At 45.6% G+C, this 11,226-nt stretch overlaps 1 protein-coding gene across 1 annotated transcript; it reads right to left on the reverse strand.

The window, feature by feature from the left end:
• Positions 1–2,754: 2,754 nt before the first annotated feature.
• UCHL1 (ubiquitin C-terminal hydrolase L1) lies at positions 2,755–10,823 on the reverse strand. The gene is made up of 9 exons (XM_050948064.1): positions 10,663–10,823; positions 10,438–10,449; positions 9,809–9,937; positions 7,907–8,057; positions 5,508–5,593; positions 5,380–5,427; positions 4,727–4,796; positions 3,544–3,602; positions 2,755–3,200 (listed from the first exon to the last, which is right to left on the reverse strand). Exons 1-9 carry the CDS (start codon positions 10,693–10,695, stop codon positions 3,114–3,116), a joined length of 675 nt encoding a protein of 224 aa, XP_050804021.1. The 5' UTR covers positions 10,696–10,823; the 3' UTR covers positions 2,755–3,113.
• Positions 10,824–11,226: the final 403 nt, after the last annotated feature.

Genomic DNA, 11,226 nt, shown 5'->3' on the forward strand with positions numbered 1-11,226 from the left:
AGTGGCAGCCTGGGGAGGAGGAAAAAAAGTTGTTACCTTGTAGTTAGATGACTACTCCCCTCCTCCACCCCCTGCTCTCCTTGTCTTTATGCTGAGATTGCATTGGAGAGAAGTAGCTAATATAGGGGTCGGGAGAAGAGTTATAGGCCTCTCATCTGCTTTTTACAGAAGCTCCCACTAGCAGGAAGCTAAAGAATTGATTTTTTTTTTTTTTTTGGTAACAGCCTTACTGGTTGACTGGAATTGTGCCTAAAATTGAGTTCAAAACCCTGGAGAGTATCAGCCAAAAAACAGGACACATGTAGAGATTAGAGGCTTAGTTGAGAATAGCCTTGATGTCACCACTGCTAGATTTAAAAAACAACAACAAAACCACATACAACTTCCCTGCTATTTAAAATTAAAATTAGAAAACCACACACTAAGGCAGGGGTTCAGAACCCTAATGGGGTTGCAAGATTATTACATGGGGGTCATGAGCTGTCAGCCTCCACCTCAAGCCCCACTTTGCCTCCAGCATTCACAATGGTGTTAAATATTTTTTTTAAAAAAGCGTTTAATTTATAAGGGGGGGTGTCACACTCAGAGGCTTGTGATAGGAAAGGGGTCACCAGTACAAAAGTTGTAGAGCTGCTGCACTAAGGATACTAGTTGTGTTATGCCATGTAGCTGCTAGACTAAGGGTCTATCCTTTGAGAGAAGCATTGTGGCTCTGCTAGAAATACCGCACTCAACTATTTTTTTTAATCTTAGAGAACAAACCTGTTGCACTAATAAAACTGGAGATGTGGAGGGAAGAGAAGAAAGAAGAGTATGCTTCTACAGGTATGCTACATTGGTGGCCTGGTACTATACTTCCTCCTCCTTCCCCTGCTCCATCTGGGGCCTGTGTGGTCTTGGAATTTTTCTGTGTTTGCACTGCAGCAGCTTCACTCCATACAGATCTGTTGCTAGGCAGCATGAGTCACAAAGGCCATGGCTACACTTAAAGTTCTGCAGCGCTGGTAGTTACAGCTGTGTTCGTTCAGCTGTGTAAGGCCAGCGCTGCAATGTGGCCACACTGACAGCTACCAGCGCTGCAGTGTGGCCACATTTGCAGCATTTGCAGCGCTGTTGGGAGTGGTGCATTGTGGGCAGCTATCCCAGCATTCAAGTGGCTGCAACATGCTTTTCAAAAGAGGGGGGTGGGGTGGAGTGTGACAGGGAGCATGGGGGAGACAGAGAGAGTGGATTTTTGGAGCTGACACTGTTCTCAGCTCCCTGCCTTGCAAGTTCTAAGGACTGGAAGATACACAGTGCCTACCTTCAATCATTTTAAAAGTTTTGACCTTTCCCCACCTGTCTCTTATTCACTAAATGCTAATTATGCACTCCTAAATAGCTGTCAGACCACATAAACAGTTGCTCAACATTACCCCTCCCCCCTCAAGCAAACAGCTTTGAACATTCCAAAGCAATTCTCCTGCCTTCGCTGGCTCGCTCGAGCAAAGAGCAGCTGTGTTTGTTTTTTTTAGCAACTAGCTACGGGGAGATCGGAGTTCAGCCATTCTTCTGGTTTGTTGTGGACAGGAATTCTGGGATACCTCCTTATACCCTGGAGGCCAGTAAAAGCACTGGTGGTGTCCACACTTGCTGACCAGCGCTGGAATCGCTACACCTGAGGCAGACCAGGTGTACAGCCAGCGCCGCAACCAGGGAGTTGCAGCACTGGCTCTGCTTTGCAAGTGTGGCCACATCCTGAGTTGCAGCGCTGTAACCCCCTCACCAGCACTGCAACTCTCCAGTGTAGCCAAGCCCTCAGAAGTCATGGCACAGAGGCAGAAAGGATAGTTCATATCCTATGAAAGGAAACTATGGTATCTTCAGGAAGTCACCACAGTAGTACTGCTTATCCCCACCTACCCAAGGTTTCCAGTAATACCTGGCAGAACAGGATGCTGTCATACACAGCTGGAAAGACTTTTTAAAATGAAGTGAGCATCACGGATCACTTTAAAATAAGTCCAGTGGAATAGGTTGCAAGTGCACAAAAAGCTTAAGATGGACACCACAGAAAGATGAACAGCAAATAGCACTGTAACAGTCTGATATCCAATCCCCATCTCCTTTAAGAGAAACTTGGTCTAGAATTCTTAAGTATTAATTTCACAGCTCCCTTCCCCACTTTTTTGAACAAGCCTGCCTTCCTGGATTAGAGCTTTCCTATCAGCCTAATTACTCCAGCCCATGAGCTGTGGTAGCTATGTCAACAAGAGCTCTCTAGTTAACAGTGCTATCCACACCAATGCCTGGGTTGGTGTAACTTATGTAACTGGGGGCAAGGTCCTCTCTTTTTAAAAACATACCCTTAAGCAACAGTTACAGTGACATAAGTGGGACTGTGGACATAACCTAGTCAATCACAGAATTACTGTGCACCCTACTTGTGAGGTATTTCATCTGTTTGCCAAGAGACCTGCATTTCCAGTAGTGATTAAGAACAGATATTCTGTGCTCTAACACATCTAAATTTAGAAAACAGCTCTAAATGGATATTCTTTCCCTATAGGTCCTCATTTTGAGGCACTAACTTAAGTGTTAGAGCATTGTTACCCATGCTTTGGGCCTCCAGTTCTTGTTTGAAGTGCTCTCTTATCTATTATGTGTCATTGCCCTCTGGTGACTAACACTGTTATTAGGCCTACTTTGAGTGCAGTCATGTTACCCTTAACTCTGCTGGTTTGAAGATCCACAGTGAAAGACTAATCCAGTAACTTCAACAGCAGAAGAGTTTATTTATCCTATTAAGTACAGGAATCAAAGTTTAACTTATAGGCACAGGTTAAACAAGCCATGTAAAGAATTTTTATTTTTTTTTTTTTTACTGAATGTGTGAAAAGTCAAGGCCTAAGAGTCCAAAGACAGTTGTCAGAACAGTTCATATTAGAGTCTGAGCTTATTTCTCTCAAACTCTTCTGATGTGTGTATACTGGAGGTGGAACTAGTTCTGCAGAACTGTTTAGACTGGCCAAACCAGCTATATTTCACAAGCACTGAAGCAATGAAAGATTGAGACTGCGTTTACTGATGTGCTCTCAGATTGCCTTCCTTCCTTCAACTCCTTCTTCAGCATCTCAGGCAGACTTGCAGAGAGCCACAGCAGAAAAGCGAACTTCTCCCCTCTCACGTTCTGTGAACTGTCTGCAGATCTTGGCAGAACCCTTAAAGAGAAGAGTTATTTAGTACTCTGATAGGCTGCAGTAATATACAGACAGTATGCAATATTCTCTAAAAAGTTAGCCATAAAAACCCCCGACCATCTGTGCACCATCCTTGTTAAGCCAAGGGTATTTGCTGCCAGAGACTGTTTTGAACCTAGCCCTGGAGCACCTGCTTACTATGATACCTAGCAGCTAGTGATACTAGGAGGCTTTTCAAGCCATGTGACTGCTGTGCTAGCAGACCAACTGCAATTGGCTCAAGAAGGCATGCTGCAGAGATGCAGCTTTAGAATCCCCCAACTCATAGACACTATTAACTCATAACTGAAGTAACTGAGCCTACCTTCAACAGCAAGTCATCTGAACTTTCTCCATGATTAACAGGGAATGGCATGCGTCCATCTATAAACAAAACCTCATTACTTGACAGCACAGTTTTGTTTTTAAGTGTTAATTCTATGCTGTCTGATTTTGGTGTTTGTAGACAGCTGTTTCCTGAACCTACACCTCCTAATCATTCAGGAGCTATTATAGCAGAGCAAGACTCCTTATTGGTAAGGTCAGTAAAGTGTGGCCACAACATGGAATCGAACAGGGCAAATTTGTTGAACCCCTGCTCTAGAATACTACTAATTTTTTGGTGGCCTCAAAGTGTGGCCACCAAATCTTAGGAAAAATTGTCAGCATGACCACCAGCAAAATACATCATTAACTTTAGGAAAACCAAATATGCACATAAACTGGAATGACTTGGACATGTGTATGTTTTCAGACTAATAAAAAGTTAATGGTCTTTATTCTTTGTCTACTAAAGAATAGAAACACAAGGTACTTTGCATGTTTGTCTTAGTAGTTTACTTTTGATTGCTTTTTAAAAGAAGCTAATAGTAAGTCTGTTACAAAGAGTGATAATTTGTATGTTTGTTAATATCATTTGTCACAGCAGATTTACTCACACAGGCAAGTCCTGGGACAAATTAAGCCCTGGATGGGGAAGTGGGCAGGGAGGCCATGGGACACAGGGACAACAGTGTGGGTGGTGAGCCTGGGACTGGGTGGATGAAGCCTGAAGCCCATTCCCCTGCCCCCAGGAAAGTGGGGAATTCAACAGCTGCCTGCACCTTCAACATTTGTCTCTGGAGGGAGGGCAGGGCTCAACCACTGCTGGTAGCCCTGGGAGAGGGGCCACTGCTTTCCTCCCACAGTCACAGCCCAGGAGGCTGTGGCTGCAAGAAAAGCCTCTGGTGGCCACATTTGAGAAGTGCTCTGATCTAGAAAGTCTGAAACATTGAGAGGTCTAGTCCTTTTGAAGGGAAAGCGGGAAAGACAGCTCTCAGATACTGGTTTCAGGATATTTCTAGTCAGAATGGGTTGCACAGGGATTTTTACCTAGTAAGCAACTTAGAGGTCCACATGTTGATTACAGATAAGCTTAGTTTTTACCATGATGCTAGTGAAGTAAAGCCACAGTTAAATAGCTAGCTCCTATGTCAGCCTACTCCAAATACTGATTTATATAACCCTACCCAATTCATACAGGTGTCCATCCACATTGACAAACAGAATAAAATGGAAGTTCACTTTATCCTCTTCTACCTGGAGAGAGAAGACAGATACAGCTAAGCCATCTTACTGATTCTAACAGCAAACTAATCTATGAAGTTTAGTTACTTTGGACTCCAGTTTGTTGGAAATCTGGATCCAGCTCTGCATTTGTGAAATACAAGTTTTTAATACCTACATGTAACAATCTAGGTAAACTCTTTATTTTATAGATAGGAAACAAGAGAAGAAAGTTATCTGAAGGTCAAAACAGCCTAGCAGCCTAAGTCAGCAATAGCACTAAGGCTCTCAGCATCTCCCATACTTGCTCAAGGATGGCAGTTTTTGTAAACATCAAAATCAGAAGTTTTCTGAAATCCTCTAACTTAGACTAAGACCCATTTGGGCAATAAGGAGCTTTTGAAAGTTTTACTCAGACTCATGAAAGGAGTTTCATTACTTCCCTATTTGCCTTTTTTTAAATGGAAAGAATGGTATAATGCAGTGCAGTCAAGCTGGGGCAAGCCCATGATCCAAATAATCTCTCTCTTTCCCACTTGTAAGTGGTATTAATATAGAGATACAGCACTCTAGTCCCTACCATCATCATAAACTAAGTCTCATATGCAAAGCTTACTTGACATTGGCCCTCTTGTGCAACAGTATTATGGACTTCCTGAATAGCCTGAAGAGAAAGTAGATAGAGATTAATAAACCCCAAATGTAAGTTGCAGTAAGACTTTTCCAATCCAGTATTTCTCATACCTTGTTATTTTCAAGATGTTTTGCCCTCTCTGCAGGAGAGAGATCAGCCGTTTCCTTGAGAAACTTCTTCAGGGCTGATCCATCATCTGTGCAAGAGTTTGCCATGGTTAGACAATGAATGTGTTCATATATAGGTTATGAGCGAGTTCAACTCAAGCTATGTTAGTTTACAGATAGGAATATACATATAGGATTTTACACATGTCTAGGCTGCCCAGTACACTGTTTTAGAAACTCATGCTACCTTAGTACTTTTACTGAAGTATTGCAACATACCTAAATTATTAAACTTGAATTCATTTTAGGTCAAGGCAATGGAATGAGTCACCAGATACTACTGCATTTGACAAGTGACTGAGCACCATTATATTTGGAATGTTAACTCTAAACACCTGGTGGTTTTCTACTCCCTTTCCCCCTGCCCCACAAAAGGTCTTCCAGATTAATTCTGGAAGCAACACTGACTGCTCAGTCCAATTCCCAGTTTGATACTACTGAGTTAGGTGGTGTTTGATGCTCCTACTTCAAAAACAAAAAAAATTGCCTAGCTTCTAATGTCTAATAGAACCCATTTCTTCAAAGGGGACAGAATTTCTTGAGAAGTCTGGTGCATGAACCAGTTTACAATCCAGCTCCTTGGTTGCTTACTACTCAGATAACCCCCTTCAACTTGGGGTAACCTGAAACCCCAACAGAAGTAGCTCCATCAACTTGAAAGACTATTTTACAGTCACTTTCCTGACTAAATTTAGGTGTGAACAGGAGTGAATGAGTAGCTATTCTAGTTATTAGCCATGCCAGGTTTTCCTGAAATGAGTAGTGGGTGCCACCTTGGCATATTGGGTATCCCTACAGTTTATCATTTTAAGACAATAGCTAAACTAAGCACTCTTTTGCAAGAAAGCCTCACAGGTGCCAGCAAAGGTACATTTCATTGCTCTAGATTTGTCATGCAAGAGATACAGTAACTCCTCACTTAGTCATCCTGGTTAACATTTTGTTGATCAGTTAGGGAACATTCTCATTTAAAGTTGTGCAATGCTCCCTTCTAACATCATTTGGCAGCTACCAGCTTTGTCTACTGCTTGCAGGAAGAGCAGCCCATTGCAGCTAGCTGGTGAGGGCTTGGAACCAGGGTGGACTGGCAGCATGCACCTCTCCCCTGCCAAATCAGTTCCTCACTCCCTTAAGTTCCCTATGCTGCAGCCACCCAGCAAGCTACCAATTGGCACTGGGGGGAGAGGGGGAAGGTATAGCTGAACTGCCATATGCTGCTCCTGCCCTGTGCCTTGGAGCTGCTCCCAGAGACTCCTGCTTGCTGTGTGGGTGCTAATATCAGGGTGTCTCCCTCCCCCACCCCATTTACCCCTCCTCCATAAAGAGCAGGGCAGGGACATGGATGGAGAGAGCGAGCTTGGGGCAGCAGCTACTGTCTCAACTTCTGGATCTACTTAAAGACAAACTTAAGAGTGGGTCAGCTTACTTAAAGGGACAGTGTGCATCTCTCTCACACACACACCACGTGTGACTGCTATGCTGTCTCCCCTCGTTCCTGTTCGTGCTGCTCTGAGAATCTACATTAACAGTGTGTTAACCTTTAAGGGCTCAGCCAAGTGCTAGTTCATTTATCAGCAAGGTATTCCCTGGGAAATATCCCTCCCTCTAACTTCACCACCTCAACTAAGCTTCACAATCATAGCTGAACAGTATTAAATTGTTTAAAAAAACACTGTTTATATCTATAATATAGTTTTGTTGGACAAAAAAGTTTCCCTGGAACCTAACACCCACCCCCTCCCATTTACATTAATTCTTATGGGGGAAATTGGATTAGCTTAACATTGAATCACTTAAGTTGTTGCATTTTTCAGGAACATAGTACAGTAACTCCTTTCTTAATGTAGCAGTAACTTCACAAGCTTGTGTTTGATACCAGGTGTTTGTAAATTTTCTATATGGAGAAGTCCCCAGCCACTGATATATGTAAACTCAGGCAAATAGTATTCTTATGCTAATTAGATCCAATAGAAATTGGATTACCTCCCTTTTGATCAATTTTCCCAGCACTTCAGGTGCCAAGAGTCAGACTCAATATAGAAAACACACTATTGTCCAACCTCCGAGACTAGCGTATTCCCCTTCTGTTACTCAAAGGGCAGTGGGTGTAGGTCACTCAGTTATGGGCAGATCCCATAAGCCACTGAAGTCTAAGTTTCTTGTAATGTAGTGTTCAGGGAAGAGCTCTCTAGTCAGATCTGATCTTTTCAAACCTAGTCTTAGACAAATAAAGTAGCTAGTGTAAGAGTTCTTTAGCTACAGTGGGTCTGGAGTATGCAGATCAGTGAGTGGCCTCATTAGGAAGTTCCCTTTTAAGGGAAAGGCTCAATATTCATACTTACCAAATGTAAATTTATCTTGGTTATTAGCAACTGCATGTATCAGGCCAATTGTCCCACAGGAATTGCCAACCGTCTGTTTCAAAAAATACACTTTGGAACTAACTTCTTGTCCCTTCAATTCTTCAATCTGTTTTTTCCTGAAGTTTTCATGCTGCAAACAAGTACATCAACAGTTTGATTTTCTAGACATCTTAATATCCTTTAGAATGTCTACCAGGTAAGTCAGTTGTGGAAGATACTTCCCCTCTGATGCTTTCTAATGTAACCAGAAAGCCATCCTTTTTGGAACAAACCCACATGATTTTTACTTCCACTAGGATGACACTGGTCTAGTACTGCATAATGTATGTGGTGCACGAGCCAAGTTGTAGTATGGGACTCCACCTGATAGCCCAGAGGAAACAGCTATACAAAAAAAGAGTTGACATGAGAAATCGAGTTCCAAGGACTTGTTACTGTCCAATCCACTCAAGAGCTTGCTAAGTTAGAGCCAGAATTTTTTGTAGCTGGCTTTCCTAATCAGCTGTATTTCATGTATTTGGAGACAAATAGTGTGAAAGTTGTTCCTCATACAAGGAATGGTTATATTCTCCTCTATTCCTCACCCTCAAGATGCCTTCGCTTCAGCTGAGTCAGCTATAGGACCAGCAATATCAGAATGCCTCCCCCATGCTCCCAGTAGTTTCAGTGCCTCATTTGTCTGGACTATAATTGTATGCTAATTAATAGCAACTCTGACTGTCATTCTAGTAAATTTGAGGTTTTAACTGTGCATCCAAGATTACAGCCTCTAGTCAATTATGAATTCATACTATGGGGGTGAGCAGCCCGTTACTGCCAGCTTAGACAATAGCAAAGCACCAATACATCACTGATAAAGCTTACAAGTCAAATACTGTGAGATTAGTACTGTTTCAGTAGATTTAAAAAGCAATTCTTCCCTTGAAGTATCCCTAGACTCTGTTCTAATTAGACAGTCATGTGGTCAAGCAAATTACAGGTCTTCTGAGGATGCCCCAGTGACAGCAAGGTATCACCTCAGTCCCATACATTCACAGATGAGTTGAGGAATGAATTAATACTAAGTGAAAAAGTTACCTGCATTGTTTTCAGTTTACTATGTAAATTATGACAGAGTCCTGTGGCACCTTACAGATTAACAGACATTTTGGAGCATAAGCTTTTTTGGGTGAATACACGCTTCAGATGCATGACACCCCCCCCACCCTTTCAGGTCTTGTCATGAAGAATGCATACACTGAGAACTAATTCATTGTCTATCTGATAGACAGATGCAGGTCAGAAGTCTGGATATCAGGTCTTCGAACTTCACTTCCTATGGAATTCTCAGTCAGGAAATGGATTTGATTCAGTTGTACCACCTGCCAGATAGTGTTGCCATGTTAGTTTTGGAATAGGGAAAGAAATACAGCATTCTCTTCTACAAGTCTGAGTAGGTCTGCCTGCTTCTGCTTTGCCAAGTTAGTATCTGGGTTAGAGAAACCTGTGTCTGCAGATTTAAGGGAGCATCAAATTTAAAGCAAGAATTTCCAGTAAGGAACCACACATAAGAACAGGTATTTTAACATTATGGACTTTGAACTAAGTATCCAATAATTGCAATGCACATTTAGGTGTTGCATTGTGTTAGTTCACCATACATCACAGTAAGACACTCCTGGGGTGTGCCATCTCCCAGTACCAGGCACCATGTGTATCCCATGGCAACATCACAAGATAAGAGAATCATTGGGGTTTCTGTTTAGTATCTCCTACATAGCAGGTTTAATCTTAGATAAGAGGAAAACAAAGGCCCCTGCTTATTTAACAGACTGTCTCCCCTGCACAGGGATAGCTCTGCAGAAATGGCAGCTGCTACCCCTCCCCATCCCAGGGACCTACCTGGGCAGTGAGAGGAAAGAGCAAGAGCAGGGCACAGGCTGGGGTGGGCACTGAGCTCAGCAAGTCTTCCTCAAACCCCAGCACATCCACAAAGTGCCAGCCAGGGGCCACTCCCAGCCGGGACAGCACCTGCAGGGAAAGGACATGAGGCAGGGGGTACCCAGCCCGCTGTGGGCTCATCAGGGAAGGGTGGGGGTAAGCAGGAGCCCCTCAGCCCAGGGACCCACCCCACAATGCGGCAGCCCCACCCGCTGTACAGCCTGAGGGGGCCCAGCCCGGCGGCAGGACCCGCGGTCAGACCGCCCCTCCCCCGCCCGCTTCCAGTCAGTGACACAGCACAAACCACGGGGCCGCAGCGCCACCTGCCGCCGAGCCCGGGACCCGGCCCCGCACGTGGGGCGGGTACCGCTCGATGGGGCGCCCGGCCCCACCCCGACTTTAACCCCCTCCGTGGCGGCCCCGCAGTGCGGCCGCGCCCAGCCCCCCTGCGGAGGCGTGACGGGGAGGCCGCGCCCGAGACATCCCGCTCCGGCCCCACCCCGGCGGGGATGGAGGGAGGCGAGAAGGAGCCGCTCCCGCCTGCTGCTCCGCCCGACAGCTCCGCGGTTCCTCCGGCGCCGGCCACTCACTTTGTTCAGCATCTGCAGAATAAAGCGGATGAGCGAGTGGGAGACCCCAGCAGCCCCGCCCATCCCCCAGCCCGGCTCCCCGCCCCACATTCACCCAGCCCTGCCCCCCGCTTAGCGGTCACCGCATCCCTGCGCCCCGCCTGGCACCCGGGGCCCAGCGCCAGTCCCACCCCGATCTTCCAGGCAGCCCTAATCCAACCCCTTCTCCCCGCTGCACCTGCTCACCTCGGGGTTGATCTCCATAGGCTGCCACTGCATGGTGCACGACGTTGCTGGCTACGAAGCCGACACCTAATAAGAGACTCAATGGGACCGACTGCTCTGCAAACACAGGAGCCTCCCACGCAGCGCTATATACCGCCGGGCTGACTCACTCCGGGCCTCTGCAGAGGGGGGGAAGGAGGAGTAGGGGCAAAACCAATCCAGGGGGAACACTCGGCTGCTCGTCGCTGTCCATTTCCTCCCCCCTCTCCCAAAGAAACAATGGTACTTCCCACCCCCCACCCACCAAGGCCTCCAATGCGTTTCCCTGGTGCGGTAATGGCAAGTTCGTGCCTGCGGGCTGTGTCTGGAGAGCGCAGCGGGACAGGGCTGGTCACCAGGTCTCCTGATCTTCTGTGTGGAAGTTGCCAGGAGCAGGAGGAAAACACATGGTGTTCAGCAGGAGCAAGTGGGGGGCAGGCTTGCCAGGGATGTGCTGCGGGAGAGGACTAGGGTGATGCTAATGTCATAGCCACCCCGGGTGTTGTTAGGCAGAGTACGGGGTTATGCTGCACCAGTTATTTCTGG

The sequence above is a fragment of the Gopherus flavomarginatus genome, chromosome 3 (assembly GCF_025201925.1).
Source record: "Gopherus flavomarginatus isolate rGopFla2 chromosome 3, rGopFla2.mat.asm, whole genome shotgun sequence".
Taxonomy (NCBI): Eukaryota; Metazoa; Chordata; order Testudines; family Testudinidae; genus Gopherus; species Gopherus flavomarginatus.